We start from the raw sequence: 17,499 nt of genomic DNA on the forward strand, positions 1-17,499 counted from the left end.
GGATAACATCACTGATGGCCCATTGATCACTGCAGGCTCTTAGGTGAGTCTGTGTGTGTATGCGTGGATCTGTGGCTGAGATCATATGCAATGATGTGTGTAACCTCTGACCTGGAAGAAGGTCATTGTGGAGCCTCCGTGCATGGTGCCGTACTCTATCGCCGTCTGATCTGCCAGGTCATCTACTGACTCTATCGGCACCTCCATCCTCTGGACTGTTAGGAAGGCAGCCAGGTTGGCAGTGTAGGATGAGATGATGATTAATGTGAAGGCCCACCTGTGTAGGAAAGGCAGGGGACAAGAACATATGTATTCACCTATAAAAGTACGTAAATGCACCCGCTGGTGTATGAAGACAGATTGTCTGGGTGAAAGTGTAGGAGGATTAAAATAACTGCGCACCTGAGAGGAGAAGACACTGCAGGATTTTCAGTGGATGACGGTGGGGATGGATAAATGGGTGGGTGTGTATAGATAAAGGTGACAATGCTCGGTTTGGATAAAAGGAAGTGACATTTCAGTTGCAAAGGCAGACATACACAGACAATGTTCACGTATGCGCATGCACAACTGCCATCACTATCTCATCTTGAACCCTGATGTCCCGGAAATCTGGAATGAAGCTTCAAGATCACATCAAAGATGAAATGTGTTCCATGATGGAGCAATATGCACATAATTAAAACAGAACAGAATTGAATGTGGATTTGAAAGCTGAAAACATGCAAATGCACTCATGTTTGTGTGTGTTTGTAGCTAATACTAACCACACTCCGCTGACACAACGTGTGGACAGAGCTCTGGGAGCAATGGTGGATCCTTGCTGCATGAAGCCTCCAACAGGGAACCAGAAACTGTTGCCAAGTGAGTACTGGTTGATCAGCAGGTTACAGCGACCTTTTAGACACGGGTGTGGGTTGTACCACTCATAAGGTGTCAATCTGGGGGGAATGAGACAGTGGGGTTAGACAACAGAGACAGTCAGAGGAGGAATACAGCCAACACGAGTGTGAATGGAAGTTGGATTAAGTATTCTGACGAGAGCAGAACTCAAGAGACAGGGAGCGAGCAAAATGGAGAAAGAAAGGGAGAGATAGACAAGGAGCAAAACAACTCCAACAGTCAACTGAGCACAAAGTCACCTTGGCTCTCTGGAGAGAGAACCAACCTGCTTTTCATTCCCCATGTGCTGCCTACTTAAGCAGTGGGGGTGAAGGAAATGTAATTGGTATGTTCCAATGGTGCTGCATGAAGCCAAAGTTATGTGACAACTCTGTTATGTGCTAGATTGAGACAAGTGTTAAAACTAGGGTATAATTTCCTCCTGATCTGCCAAAATTAACAAAAAAGTTACAAAGAAAAAAAGAAAGCATTTAAGGGTCATAAAGGAAAAGCAATTTAAAGGACAACTTCACATTTTTTAAGTCTACCTTAATACAATACTCACATGCCCATATGTACATTGAACGAGTAATTGGTTGCTGTAATCATTCCTGCTGTTCATACTGGCTGTGAAAAACATCCATTCCTAAATCAAGTGGGAATCTTCCAAAGTTTTAGTAGGAAATTCCCTCTTTATATTTCCCCGGACTGTGTTTACTTGCTGAGCTGTAGTGGAGGAATAGTTAAACAAAGAAGGATTTTCATACTACAAAGACTAACTTTGGTAGGTACCCACTTTCAGACTGCTGAAGCCTCATATTAGCTTCTCTAGCTGAACTTTGGAATGTGTTTTTGCACAGAAAAGGCCAGTATGGCCAGAAGAAACAATTACAGCTACTGATAACTTTGTCACAGTACATTTCAGCACGTGATTATTGTTTTAGGACAGATCTGAATAAACGTATCCTTCCAGCCTTTATGAAAACGGAGAGTGCGTATCATCCACATAATTGTCATGATCAAATCACATCACTCAACTTCTATAGATGCTGTCATATGGCAATAACAGTACACCACCCATTGAACTCTCTTTATAGTTATACATCTACCTGTCCAGGGAATGGTAATTTGATTCCAGATGGTGTTACATAAGACATAACATTTACATTAAAGTTTCTTCATAAGATACAGTTTAATTTAATAATGTTTGCGTTGTATAGCAATAATAACTTGCAGCAGCAGTTGTGCAAGTTCCCTTCCTGACCAGCAGGTGTCAGTATGACGCTGGAGACCCTCCACTGGGAGCAGAACATCTTTTTCCCTGTGATGAGGAAGATCAACTGGAGAGACTGAAGAGAAGCGAGGGAACAGACACCTGTTTCTACCTCCGTATAACCCCCAAACAAACCTGTTTGTGTTTTTACTCTGTGTACTCTTACCGCTTTGTTTGTCTCTCATTGTTTTCTCTTCCTCTCTCTCTCTCTCTCTCTCTCTCATCTGTACAGAGTGTATTTTACTGGTGAGCTCTTTACCTGGCCACCAGAAAGAGGACGCAGCTGACAGCCAAGTAGGCCAGAAGCATGAAGAGCCAGACTCCAGGGGAGAAGGGATCCAGGAAGGAGAAGTAGCCTGGCCTACGGCCCTGAAATACACAAACACACACACAGTACAGGGTTAAAATCATTAAAGCCTGCGCAGACCGTGTAACACTGTAATCCAACATGGGTTTTTGTTGAACAAGGAGGTAAGAGGTTAAATACTTACTTGTAAAGGTGAAAATTAACCAATTACCAAGTCTCTAACATCACCTCCATAGGGTGAGTGCAGAGATTAATTAAAAAGAAATATTGCTGCATTTCAGTGTTGATTCTTTTGCCTCAGGCCCAATTTGGTCTGTGTTAAACAACATTTAGTGCCGCCTGTGTAATTTGGAAAAGATGAAAAAGGTGACTGGGACAGTAAATAAAGGGATTTTAAAGTGATAAGCATAGATTTTCCTGTCCTAAACTGATAGCACTATAATTATATGAATCTCATTTGCATGTAAACATTCAGATCAACATTTTATGAAAGCACAAACTCAGTCTCCCATGAATTGTCAACAGAGTGGCACAGGGCTGTATACTGATACAACATCACAGATAAGAGGTTTTATTTCCCTGATTCTAGCACTGAAAAAATTAAAATAACTGAATTAACGGACTATTTGCTAACTGCATCCTGTTAATTGGTATATAGTATGCTTTTACATGAAATTATATTAGATACAGTATTGGGTTCAATCATAAAGAACTATTAGAGGTCATAATTATTAACACAGAGACAAAGACAACAGTCACAATCTGTGCTCTCCACAAGGTTGCATCAGTAGAGAGAGAAAGGTCAAATAATCAACTAAACCATTGCTGCTATATTAAACATAAATTCATTTCTGTGACCTATAGTTGACTTTCAGTATGACTGGGAGCGCAGTGTCCCAGCTTGGAGAAAAAAAAAGGAAAAGAGATTAATAGCTTTGGCTTGGACAGAAAGGCTAGCTGTGCCGAAGCAGCTATGGGCTGTTACGTATTGGTTTGGATTGATAACCAGTGGTAAAGGAGATAAAGTGGCTGATATAGGGTTGGCAGCTTATACACCAATGGGAATATAGGGGCTAATTCCTAATGTTTCATTATTCAGCACCAACAGGTATTGTCCTCTCAATTAAACCAATTACTGGTGAACCAGCGCCAAGTATCAGAGTGTGTGCTTATTTATGTGTGTGTGTGTGTGTGTGTATACTCATATCTCTTATGTGCATGTTCAGTGTATAGCCTGGCTGACCGAACATCAGCAGGGGAATATTTACCATTTGCACACAGATGCACGTCCACCATCTGTTAATGAGTATGAAATGGAGGTGGTTGTCAGGGCCAGCGAGACAGTTAATAGTGGAGGTGATCAAACAACCAACTGTCCAAGTGTTGTTATGAGAGGGACGCACTCAATCATGTAAAAATTCCTTATCTTCCTTTTCTGTGTCAGCAGGGAGCACGGTGGAGCCCACCTGAACAAGCATCACATCACTTTTATACAAAAATACTCAATTAGGTCCCCCTAAGGGACATCATGCAGACCAAAACACTGCGGTAATACATTTATGAGGCCCTCCAAAGTGAAATTGGCAGCAAGAGGGTGAAATTATTTTGGTGGGCATTTGTTATGATAAACGAACCCCCATTTAGACTTGCGCACAGATGAAAACTCATTAAAGTGTCTGTAATCACTTGCATATTAGCCTGACTGAGTAAAATAGGAGTGGTGCAGAAAGCAGGAAAAGAGAGCGAGATTCAGTATAATTTTTAGAATGATTCAAATCAGCCTGCCAGTCTTAATGTCTGTCTGTCTATCTATAGAGTGTAGTGCTTATGATGATGATGATAGCTGTCTGAAAATAGAACAGTGGAGTGGTGAAACACACAATGGCCATCTCTGAGGTCCTGAGATACTACGGTTGTAAAGTGAGTATCACTGCCAAGCTGCCTTTTGTTGGCACTGGCATTACTGGGGTAACAGTAGGATATGCTGACATGAGTCCTCCTGTTTGCTGGCCCAGTTTGGTGCATGCTGAACCAGCATTTTGTTAACTGCTTGTCCCGCATGTCCACATCTTAAGCTCCCACCAAGGTGCTATTATTAAGATGAAGAGAGCTGCGGAGACGCGGGACTCCCATGCTAACAGATGGTGGAGAAGTGAAGGTGCAGAAGAGCAGATCAGAAATAGAGACAGAGAACAAGGTAGGAAGAGACAGAGCTCACAAGGACAACAGGAAAACAGTAGGAGTTGAGCGCTGCTGAGAAGTCTTGACTCTGGTGCTGTAATATGTGTGCTTTAAGACAAAGTTATGTTTTCAGGAGTTGGAGGGGAAATTATCCATGGTGAGGCTGCAAGAGACACACTAATGAGCACACAGAGATTCAGATAGGCTAAAGGGGAACTGCATAAAATGTGTTAAATATCTGCGTGCAAGTTTCCAAAATGTGTTCAGGATATTTTCTCTGAAAACATTTTTGACATTTTACATACATTTCAGGTCCTGTAAACTGAGTCCCAGAAAGAACAGTCTTAATCAATCCCCCTTAAATGATCATCTTGTGACAACAAAGAACATTATCGTGGTTATTATGATATCTGCCATTATGTAATGCTTTTAAAGCATATTACAATAGATCAAATGACTATGAGTAATGTGAAAAAGGTCGCCCGTAGTAACGAACCAACAGATTAACACCCAACTCTGCAGTTCCTCTCAGCTCTACCGAGTGTTTTAGTGCCTTTCAGCTCATTGTTTTGATTTTAATGCAGCAACTTGGGGAGACCAAAGCATAGCTAAATGGAGTGTGAATACTGGACTTACATTCATCAGGTTCCAAATGAATGCTAATGTTGCTTCTTGTCTGCTGAATGTGTAAATACTGTATAATCTAAATACTGTTTTCACTAACACGTTAGCCATAATAGGTTTATAAAGGTGATAACGTGCCAATGTTGTGTTTACAGCTTGTTGTGCGACCAAAACATCTGTTAATGCACTTTTACCTTTGCTTTGCCACAGCTTCCTAAGTTCACAGCACATTAAGATCACTAATGAATCCTTGTTTGAGCTGAGGTGGCCCATTGGACAGGCTGGCTGATTCCTGTTTCCTTTGATGTAAGGAAATTATGAAACAGTGCATCTGTCAGGCGCTTACCTCTGATTCATCTCTGCAATTGAGGGTTAGTGTCACTGATGTTAGCACAGTTATGAATAACTTACGTCTGCAAATATTGAGCGTTTAGGAATCTATAAATTATCAGCAATAAATTGACTTGAGAGAGCAATTAAAGAAACCACAAGTACCACCCAGTCCATCCAAATGGCCTAGGAATATTGTATATTTAACAGTGAGCTCATATAGGTAGTCTGCTCTCTCTTCATTTTGGAAGGTGAGTCTGTGTGTGCAAGACAGACTGTCAGTAGCTGTGTGTTTGTGTGTGTGCGTTGTGTTTCAAAGCTTGTCAGCAGCTGTCTATGCTGTCAGTCATTCGCAGCAGGGCAGATATAGTACGTGCTTGGGCAACCCAGTGCACAGGGAGCACCAGTGCCGAACACAGAGGCAGCAAGTAGTTGACTTCCAGCTGGGGAAAACACAGCAACCATGGCTAATCTGATAGTTACTGTCTAATGGGAGATATACACTTGAAGGAGACAGAAGACTCCAAAACTTGACAGAATGACCTATCAAACTAACAATAGTTACCTTGGAGCACGAGGTAGATATTAAAAGTAAAGCTGCTGCAATAAACTGATTTCAGAGTAGAACAAGAACCAAATGTGAGTATATGAGTATACATTATAGCCACAGGTTGCCCAAGCTCTTCACATATAAACATTTGCTGCCGTGTTTAAATTATTTTTATTAGAGGCAGGGGAATCATTTTATAGAGGTTTATCGTCACGTTAAGATGATAAGAGGGCGCAAGGCAAATCAAAGGACGTAAGAGAATGCAGACGAGGTACAGAGGGCAAAACATCCTTTACGACCCGTTTTTATGAGTACATCTCAACAAATAGAATAGAAGGAATTGCTGCCTATTACAGTATGTGTATGTCCCTTCTTCCTCTTAACACGCAGATGAAGAACTCATTCATTTTTACCTTGCACTGCCCTTGGTCTCTCTCTTCTCAACTTCCCACTGTCCCCCCCACCCCCGCCATTCCTTGCATGCCAGGGTGGCTGAAGGAGCTGGTGAGGTTATCCAGTCAAGGATTTCACCTAGTCATCCTGCCTCTTGGTATTCATACCACAGTGTTGCCCCATGAGGCTGCCTGCCTGAATACTGACTCACTGAAGGAGACTTCTTATTGTCATTTTAACTCTCACTCTCTCCTGCTCGCTTCTCTGCTCTCATTTCTACTTCTTCTCTCCTCCCCTTCAGCTTCTTTTTCTACCCATTTCTTGCTCATTCACTTTTATGTTGTCTTTCTTCCTCTCCCTCCCTGTGCCCCCCCCGCCACCTTCTGTCTTCTTTCTGGGCTCTTTGATAGTGTGTGCATTTCTAATTGTGTCAGAGCAGACGCTGTCTGCTGTTACGGTTGTTGAGATAGCCGCAGGGGCAATCTGCGGAGAGCAGTTGATTTGGCAGAGAGGTCACAGGGTCATATTCACAACAACATCCTGCTGTCTCTTGGGCTCACCTTATGTCTGTTTGTTTTGTACATGCGTGTGACTGTGCATGTCTTTGTACTGTGTGTATGTGTGCATGTACGTGTGCGAAACTATCTGTCTGTGCGCGCAGGTCTACATGTGTTTGTGACGGTGTCATTTTGTCTGAGGTAATGTGTGGCCAGAGAGTCAATAAAGCTCTGTATGCCGTGCTCTACCCTCAGGGCAGCTGCTGAATCTGACACACCCCTAATTAACTCTAACTATGTCTAATTAAGCACTGCTCTTAAACACACACATACGCTTACTTTGTCGCACATTTCTCAAAATGGGAAATGTTTAAATGATGGAACTGGAACAGATATATAGGACCACAGAGTGTTGGGATCTTGGGGTTACAGCATATGTGGCTTTTTGTTGTACAGATGATGAATGTAAGGGGAGGGATGGTTTTTATGAGAAGAAGCTGACAGTAGCTCTAGGTTATGTCTGGGTTCATAACTCTGACGTCCAATTCACACACTGTACTGGCTGCTAAGGTGAAGGTGTGCTTTTTGATTTGTCTGTGAAAGCAAATCAAATTTCTTTATTTGGCCTCAAACCACATACACACACACCATATAATATACAGTACTACATGATTGTATACAGACCAACTACAAATCCCCAACTGGCCACAAAATAGTCAGGCAAGACAGCTGGAAAACCTAGACAGGTAGAGCTTGTCTTATGCAGACAAGCTGCAGGCTGTCTGAAATTTGTTCCTATACTTTATATTTCAATACGGTGCCCCAGAAATCATCCAACAGAATGAGACAGACAAGGCAGATAATCAGATCCCCTGTCGTTTTGTGTAACGTAAAACACTGACACAAAATCATGTGACAGGTAATTAAGTGTTGTGATTTGTCTGTTTCTGAATGCTCCACGGAAAAGTTGATTATGACAGTTGACAGTTTTTAGAGTGGAACCAGTGAACCAGTGGAGTTTCAGTCCAGGTTTGTTGCTTCTTTCTGTTGTTTCATACAGGAAATGAATGGAATTAGTTTTGCTGCCTTTGGATTGAATTGTGCTTAAAGGCAGTGATGTTCGGGCAACAGAGAGATAGCTTTATAATACACAAGTAATTTTCCCAAAACAGGAATATGCCTTTTACTATATTGTTGTTATTGAGAAAAATAATGTCCATATTGATTGGTTCAGAATATAAATAAGTCTTACAGCCTTAATAAATAGAAATTAGACACAAAGATGCACAATAAACAAGAAAAACAGTGTGTGTGAGAGACAGAGACAGACAGACATATAATACATACATAGTGACAAAGAGGAGAGAGGGAGATTAAATGGCCAATAGTCTATGGGTAATTAATACCCAACAGGCGCCTTTATTTTATTGCATTCGCCATTCTTATTGATCAGACTGAAATTTTCATTTAAAGTTTGAAATAAGCAGCAGCCCCCCTGTAGAAATTACTGTGCCTCAGATCAATAGTCAGTGGATTAGAACTAAACAAGTGCAGTCACAGAAATTCAAATATTGAATTTTAGAGCCATGCCGAGGGACCCCCTGAATCAGATCTGAGAAAATGGCAAGGGGCAATGGGAGAGTTAAGAGTGCATGAGGAAATGATGGTGGCAGAGAGAGAGACGAAGACAAGGAACACCTGCCTGCCTCTTATCTTGTACCTTTCTCATTTCTCTCTTTATCATTTCAAAATGTCCATACACCAGTGCTTTATCTTAATAATAACTGCTTTCTTAATTTCTCTCTTATTGACCTCTTATCCTGGAATATGGTGTCAACTGGGTCAAGTCTGTGCTAATTCAACTCTGTGACTCTGTGTGCCAGCCCTGAGGGACATCAGCTCCATAACACCTCCTCATGCTGCCACCCGCCTGCTGCCTCCCACTTCAGAGGTGACACACGACCCAGCAGCCTGTTTAACACTGCACCTGCTGCGAACATCGATTGATTCTCCCCAACTGTTGGCGCTCAATTGAGTCCCTCACTGCTCCACCTATTAGTGCTGCGTGCAGACTATGGGAAGGTGAGAAGGAGGGAGGTTTACAAGAGGGGGAGACAGGAGCAAGAGGGAATGTGAGTAAACACCCTTCTGGGATACTACACTAATGTAAGCTAGCCTACGTGCCAGAACACCTCAGTGAGGACTGTGGCCAGTGCCATACTGGGCCCCGCTGTGTCACCTTGGGTTTTGGGGAGGGGGGACTGATGATTAATGGGCCACTGACTCTGCACACACTGGCTCATTTCCACCTGCACTGCTGTTGCTTCACTGTTTCTTGCTTGGGCTTGCTCTCTGCGGATCATGGAGGGCATCGCTCGTGTGAATAAGATGGCCAAACCCAATTAGAGGGCAAGCAGAAAACAACTGTGAAACTGCTACGTTTATCAGGAAGTTCACACAGTAAAACATGCCATCTGGTGCTGGCAGGATGGGGGGCCACAGCAACAGACGGAGGAAATAGGCAAACAAAGGAGAAGTGAAGAGAACTGGACACTATAAAAAAGTTGAGACTGCAGGGACAGAAGGGAAGGGATGTTGGGAACATAAAGAAGAAGCAAGAAAACAGGACTAAGGGTTGGAGGAGGGGAGAAAAGAAGGAAAAGGAGTGTATAGCCTTGAAAACACACAGATGCAGGGGAAATGGAGCAGCTGAGGTAAAGGCGGCGAAAAGGTGCAACAGAGGAGAGTTTGTGGAAGGATTTAACTACTAACTAAGAGAGATAGCCTTTTCTAATGGCTGGAAAAGAACCACTCTCCCTTTTGGCCTGTAGAGTCTGACAGCCTGCTGTAGTACGTCCTCAAGCTGAGAGCCAGTTCAATCGGTTAGAGTGGGTATGTGTGGGGGCTGGTGGGAGGTAACTCACCAGGTGGACGCGGTACATGATGCTGATGCCGAGGGTCATAAAGGGCTTGGAGAAGTCGATGACCTTTTCACGCTCTGCTGTGATGGTGAGGCCTGCGACTGCCAAGTCAGCTTTCTGAAACACAGAGGGCGAGTAGAATCACATCATGTAAACACACAGCCTAAGGCATACATAGCTGTAAGGACGTAACATACGTTTGTGACATAACCAATAATATAAGCGCTTGAAAAGAAGACGAGGATGACATAAGAAGTGGGCTACTAGATGCAAATTCCCTAATAATGCCCTTTTGTATCCATAGCCTCTTTGTCCGCCAACGGCACTATCTGTGGTGAGGATAATCCAGCATTGGCACTGTGTGTGTGTGTGTGTGTGTGTGTGTGTGTGTGTGTAGGGCACAAGAGAGCTCAGGATAACCATTGTGGCCGGCCACAGGAACACTGTCAAGACAAATCACTTGACAAAGCAGCTGCTGGTAAAACACACACTTAGCAACACACAGACACACGCACACACACACGTAGAAATGGTCAATGTACGCTGAATACTGGATGACTCCCTACTAATAATACAGGCCAGCAAAGTGCAACTGCAAGGGATTTTTCATCTCCCTGAGGAGCAAAGAGTGAAAGCAACAAGCATTGCTCTTTGTCCGCTGCAGGAGAACTAAGAGGATTGGGGAGACGGGAGAGTAATGGGAGGATGAGAGTGAGGAGGAAGGAGCTCTGCTGCAGCACTGCAGACGCCACTCAAAATCCACAACACTCAGGAAAGAGAGACAGGGGGAAGGGCATCTGACGTACTTGAAAGAGCGTTTTTTGCTACAACATCCATTTGGATGTGATGTGAAAATGGATTGGTTTTCTTTCCATAATTATTCTAACCTTTAGAACTGGTTTAAAACGCTACCAGACGACATTCAGAGCTTCAACTAAAAGTCCTAATCCCACTCTGACTGTGCTTCAATTAGTGCATTACAATTAAAATTTCCACCTCTTTACCCTCACCCCAGCCTACACTCCACACCAAAGCCTAATGTCTCCTGCTGCCCTATCCCCGGCCCACAGGCTTTGACCCGCCATCATCAGCTGTGCCCAGCCTCTGCCTCATCTTTTCTCTCTCTCCATTGTTTGAAAGTCCGCTCCCAGTGCTGGAACGAAGCCACTCGCAGGGAACGACCATCCAGGCAATTTCAACAAAGAAAGTCAATGATCCTTTGAAAAATGAACATGCGCGTACGTCGTAACAGCCACTGAAATATTTATGTGATGATAGAATATTAATATTGATTACTGGATTCCTCTGCCTACCTGCTGTTATGCCTTCTAGTATAACTGAACTTGTAATGTTGCATCATACCTGTTTCCACTTGCTTTCAATCATATCATGCTAACCCAGTAAAAGAGGACAAAATAAAACTTGTAAATGTGAGGGATGAATTAAACATTACCCTCTAGGATGTAGCATTTGACTTCAAGAGTTTAGTCTTTGGAGATGCTGTATGCCTCTGTTCTCTAACTGCAGCACTGTGGATTAAGGAACCAGGACATACTGTACTTAGACTTTGGTCTGGATTCCTCCTGGCATGTCTCATTGTTGGCTCAGGCTGTCTGACACCTGTCAAACTAATCACCCTCACACAGTGAAATTGTGTTTAGTCTGAATAGTACAGGCAGGGACACAGGTATCTGTTGTCCAGAATAACCTCAGGCTGTCCTCCTTTGCTGCTACCAGCATGTATTTTATATCCTTTCAATGTATCCATTAAACTGGACCAACAACCATGGCTGTTCCTTTGTTTTCATTCACAATCTTTTTGCTATGCCATCTTTCCCATTCCTTTCTAAGCCCTTAACTAAACAAGCTCAAGCCTTTCTGTCCACTGTGCAACATCTCTCCAGACATCCTCCATCTCACGTCAAATCCCTCTCATGCACTTCTTGACTTTTTGTCCGTCCCCCACCACGCCACTCCACAGCTCAAGCTGCTGTCAGAGACGCATGTAAACTTCAACCATGGCCCTTCTGAAGGTCAGCCTTCCACAGGCAATTTACAGGGGACGAGGGCAGTGGCAGGCTGTGACAATAACAAGAGCAGGCACTCCTTGCTTTACATACTTAATGGCTTTGCCCTCCATTAGCCCACAGAATTAAGACAGATCACCTCTTAGGATTGGCTCAATCCCTCTCTACTTTATTCCTCTTTTTCTCTTCCTCACCCCAGCCTTCTTCTTCACTTTTTTACGCCTGTTTCATTTCTTCTCCTCCCTCTCTTCTCCCCTCAGCTCCCTTATGTAACCATATCTGCCTGTTAACAGCTACATACAGCGTGGCTGGAAGAGTGTAAGACCTCATTTAGAGATTTAACAGCAACAACATAGACTGATTCAGTAGGAAAAGTCTGTTAAGGTCAGTTCAGAAGGCTTACGGAAAGGAGCTGACAGGGAACAAGCCACCAACAAGCCGTGACTGTTTTGGAAAATACAATGCTTAAGCTGAAAAGGCCAACTGTGGAATGAAAAAAAAGAGTGTATGACGTGAAGGAAAGCTGCTAGCTGTGAACTTAGACTGAGAGCTGAGCGATACACTTTTGTGTTTGTGCATGTGAGTGCCTCTAGGACATGCTTTGGACATTGGTGTGCTTACAATGTATATATGATGTGATAAATATGATAATGTATGGTTGTAGGACTTGCTTGCAAGCTACACCTCGGTCTGTGCATGTGTATATATCTACATACCCTTGAGATGAGCTCCCCGACCATGCCGGTCCATGTTCCGTTGGCTCCAGGAACCCCGTACAGTCTGTCCCCCACCAGACGGATGCGATACTTGAACTTGAGAATATCTGCCAGCTCCTTCAGCATGTCCACACAGAAGCCTTCGTAGCGGTCATTTCCCTCCAGTTCTTGGTGGTTCGGCCGCAGCATCACATATGGATTCTCCTGCAAAAACACACACGGTTTGCATTGTAGACTGTCCAACTGACAGTGTGTGACAAAGCAAGACGGAGCATAGACAAGATACTAACATATTGTAGTCACAGGAAACACAATTCATACAGAATCAATACCATCATACAGGCACTATACTATTGTTACACATCAAATTCAGTTTACTTGTCACAGGGAACTGTATGCAGCTGAGAAAAAAAAAGTCTTCTGTGGTTGAAATTTCTGTCTGTGGTCTGAAAAATAACTGACAGGAAGAGTCGAAAGAGACGAAATACGCTGTTGAGTTGCATTATGGGAAATGTAGGATTCAGTGTTTTTGGGGGCTCGACCTTTACTTGAGACAAAAAGTCAGGATATCTTAGACTCTGTTGCTTAAATTTTGATGATTATTTAAAAAAATCTATCTCTTGAAAGCCCCCACAACTTTATGTAAACGTGAAACGTGAAAAAATGTGATTGCTTTACAGAACCTAACTAAAGATTTTACAGTCAGGAAGAATGGTGGAAGCATCACATATGTCCTTTGGAGGTCATAGTTCACATCAGGTTTACTACCTATAATGAAAACTGAGATTTGTGGATTTGAAGCAGAGCCAAGCACTAAAATCAGGAAGAGACAGACACTTGCTAATCTGTAAAATCCTGCAAAAAGTGAATAAGAAACAAAAGCAGTTTTCTTCTCACCACACACACACACACACCCAAACACACACCTATTTACAACTTGTCTTTTAGAGAACCAACTCTCTGTTTGGCTGTCTCTTTATTTATGTCTCGTTTTGTCATTTAGTTGATGTTGTAGGAAGATTTAAAGAGCCCTGCAGTGATGTATTTCGGAGGCACCGTTATTGTGCTATTTTTCAAATAATGCAACTGTCAAACTGGTGTGCTCAGGCTCCACTACATCATAAAAAAAGACAGCGTTATGTACCACTTTGCTGTTGCTCTTTCCCTGCACTCAGCTCGTGAATCCAGCTAAAACTAACTTACTTTGGCAACCTGACATCAGATAACAACGATTAACAAGTCTAAGCATTTTCTCGTGCTGACACTCTCTGTTTCTGAAAAATAAACAAAACAAAGGGAATATAAAGTTCTGTTTTCTTTATTGTTGTGAATAGAAGTTTCATTTAGTGTTTTTGTAACAACACAAGTTTGTTTATGCAAAAAATATACCAGCTTGCAAATTTTTGCTTAACCTTGAGAGACTGTCGACTACTTCGGTTAACATAAATGCCTACAGCGGTGTGTGTGTATGTCACCACACATGTTCATGTTTGTAAGCCATTCAAAGCCACTGTGACAGCTTTCAGAAGGGAGAAGCATAAGCAGTGGTGTTGGGGTGCTGTATTTTGAGAACTGGAATAGAAGTGAAATTGTTTTGTCATCGCCACAGCTGGAAATTCTTATTTGTGTGGTAGCTGGTTGACTGGTGACTGATTTGCCTCAAAGTGAAAGCCACAAAAATAGTAGTTACTGAAAATGGGAACATTTAAGAACCTGGTGCACATCAGGTGGCACAACTGTTACTGTGACTTGCCCTGTTGTCATAGTAACCACTTGGTTCCACCTGTAGCTGCGTACAGAGGGGGGTTCAGATCATTTTGACACCGGATTGGGCAGCTTTGCCTCTTTCTCGCTGCATCACTGGACAGTCCACAGCCTCCTGTTCTGCTGTGATAAGAAAGAGAATAAAATGACTACTGATCGGCTCTCTCTGTCTGCGTAACTCTGCACCTAGAATCTGCATATGGATTCAATTTATCTAACCAGGCTCATAGTTCGATTACACAGACATGATGTACAGAAACAATAACCTGCAGTGTCTTACAGAGGTATATGACAAAGACTATATTACAAGATACAGTAATGTGAGAGTAAATGAGCTGCACATGTGTATGTTAAAGGATAAGTTTGGTGATATTCTTTCTTTTCTTATTGTCAACAAATCCCATGAAAAGATCAAAACTGTGCCCAATATAGCTTATTCCTCTGTGCCATAGACCTCCATTGCTGTGCAAAAAATATTAAAAACCCATCAATGAGCCACACAATGCACTGGGTGACATGTTTCCTCTTCACAATGAACATGGTCACTGTAGTTTATTTTGAGTTGAGGGCGCATACAGCGTTCTGGTGTTGTAAATACTCACTAGCGCACCAAATCCCAACCCTGTCTCCTAGAAATTACATTTCTATAATACTAATTTGTTTTCTTAATTACACTGTGCTGCGAAAATGTAATTGGTTCCTGGATTATGTTCATAAGGTTCATTATTTTCAAACTTTTTTGAGTGAAGGAAGTGCTACATTTCTGTACCACAAGCAAGTCATGGGGAGGTAGTCGGGTGGGATGGTGTGTGACTGTGACACTGGGGTTCGTGTCCTGAGTCCAGTCTCTGGTTAGGCAACAACAGCGCTTTGGTTAAGGTTTGGAAAAGATGTGATTTTGGTCAAATGTTAACACAGTAAACACAACTTAAATTGTGCTTTAAGTTGCTATTCACTTTTTCAATATTTAAAAAAAACCATGGTCTCTCCCTAAATTCACTGTTTACTCCTGTTTGTGCTAAAACTTTGAGGAAAAGATTTATCCTTTTTAAAAAACAAAACTATACATTCTTGTTTTTAAAGATTTATGTCTTCAGTAGGAACGAGTGGTCTCTGCTAAGGTTTTAGCCTTGTCATGGGATTGATTGACAATAACAAAATAATAGCATATATTTAGCCTTGTCCTTTAAGAAGCAGAAGAAAAAACAAAATGCTTCTTCGGCTCAGAGTCAGTCAAGTTTTCAGCCAGTTAGTGACTGTATGTACAAATCTATACAAGTAAATCTATCTGTCTCTTCATTAACTCCTTAAAACAGCCACACACGTCACCTCACCGGCCTAACGTGACATGTTTGCATGCTCATGTTTCAGCATGCATGAGGCACAATATACATGTAAATGTTAATTTCACAGCTCACAGACTGCTAAAGCTTTTCAAGCACCGACTTGCAGTCAAGGCAGACTGAGTCAGAAGTTTTCACTCTCCTTCCAATTTCCGCAACATTATTACAGAGGTTTTCATGGCTTTCATAGACATTTTGTTCATAACGCGAGCCAGACTGGGGGACAGGGAAGAAATGAAGAAACACACAAACCTGCTATAGTCACTTAACACCTCTTCACACCAACAGAACAGAGGACCAGTAATGTGCGTGGATGAATGCATGTTTGTGTCCTACCACAACACTTAATTAAGCAAAAACCGTAATTCACTTTCTAGCTTCTTGTTGATTTATGTGTGTGAAGAACGGTAAAACCATTCTGTATTTATAACTAATGGCCTCCCTCATTAGGAAGCTAGAAAATATTGCCTTTGTATCTTGTCTTCACTCCATCCCTCTGTGTTGACCTGGTTAAGGACAGACTAATAAAATCAGACCTGGCAAATACAACATCAATCACAACAGTAAAAACCCAACAGCAGTCAATAACACAGTGACTGTCTGACTGTTATCAAGCCAAAATGTTTTCCCCCTTTACTCTGCTTTTTTCTTTGTCATTTCTCCTTAGTTTCTATTGGTGGCTCGATAAAAATGTCCAGTCAAAACCATCTATTAACCAGATCTGTGCTGGGTTGCAGAAATGGAAGCACAACTGCTATTAAAAGTTGATATATCTGCTGCTGTTCATACTCATCTAAAAACTTCCACCAAACACTGACAAAAAAATAATTGAAAGAACCACTTCCACTAGAAGCCTCTATGAAGAACAAAATCATATAAAAATAACTATATAAAAGGTGTGAAAAGTCTATGCAGGGGTATGAAAGTGCTGTCTTCTATGAAGACAAAATCACAAGGAAATTCCATCTACCTTCTTTTGCACACCACAGCAAAACAGCAATAAAGCTATGAGTTTAAAGCTATAAAGAAATACAGACTTTTAAAGCAGCCTCTTATTCCCAGGCCATGAGGAGTCTGGTTGCGGACTGATAACTTTGGAGGAAGAAGCACACTCTTACATATGCACAAGCAATTACACATACACACACATACAGACACAGAGCGCCAGGTGCACCAGTGGGTGTTGTTCAAATTCAACTTCACACACCACAGTGGAGTTTCCCCTTTTAAAACCTCAGGGTGTTCAAGATGTCTTCACACAACCCTCCTCACTTTCCCCAATTGTTTTCTTATCCTTAAAAACTTGCTCTCCGGAGCCCAGCAAACTGGCAGCTGAGATATAATTCTCTCACAGGGTTCTGTAGTCCTGTTTGAAGAAGAGCCACAGAAACTCAATACGCAGAGAAATACTGGGGCATTAGAAAAAGGGCCAGGTCATGTAAATTTTTTATAAAGCAAATTTCAACAAACGGTTTTGTGCTTGACAGTAAATAAATGGCAGAAAATAGAAATACCAATGAGATTAAAACAGAGAGAGAATAAGGAAACACAAACCTCAAGAAATGGGGACAGATCTTGTGTCTGTGCGTGCAAATTCATGTGCACATGCCTCAGCGCCACTGAGCCCATGTGCCAGCAAATCTGCCTCTGTGTCTGTTTTTATCAGATGGCACTATGTGCGCTGTTGAACT

At 42.2% G+C, this 17,499-nt stretch overlaps 1 protein-coding gene across 9 annotated transcripts in view; it reads right to left on the minus strand.

The window, feature by feature from the left end:
• Nucleotides 1-17,499, minus strand: part of grik4 (glutamate receptor, ionotropic, kainate 4) — a 317,151-nt gene that overhangs the window by 9,696 nt on the left and 289,956 nt on the right. For all 9 annotated transcript variants that reach the window (XM_044203352.1, XM_044203355.1, XM_044203351.1 and 6 more), the window contains 5 exons: nt 12,702-12,905; nt 9,962-10,075; nt 2,415-2,524; nt 768-941; nt 112-277 (listed from right to left, as the gene is read on the minus strand). In XM_044203352.1, coding sequence (XP_044059287.1) covers nt 112-277; nt 768-941; nt 2,415-2,524; nt 9,962-10,075; nt 12,702-12,905 — 768 coding nt within the window. The remainder of the gene's footprint in view (nt 1-111; nt 278-767; nt 942-2,414; nt 2,525-9,961; nt 10,076-12,701; nt 12,906-17,499) is intronic.

This window comes from Siniperca chuatsi, linkage group LG7 (genome assembly GCF_020085105.1).
Source record: "Siniperca chuatsi isolate FFG_IHB_CAS linkage group LG7, ASM2008510v1, whole genome shotgun sequence".
NCBI lineage: Eukaryota > Metazoa > Chordata > Actinopteri > Centrarchiformes > Sinipercidae > Siniperca > Siniperca chuatsi.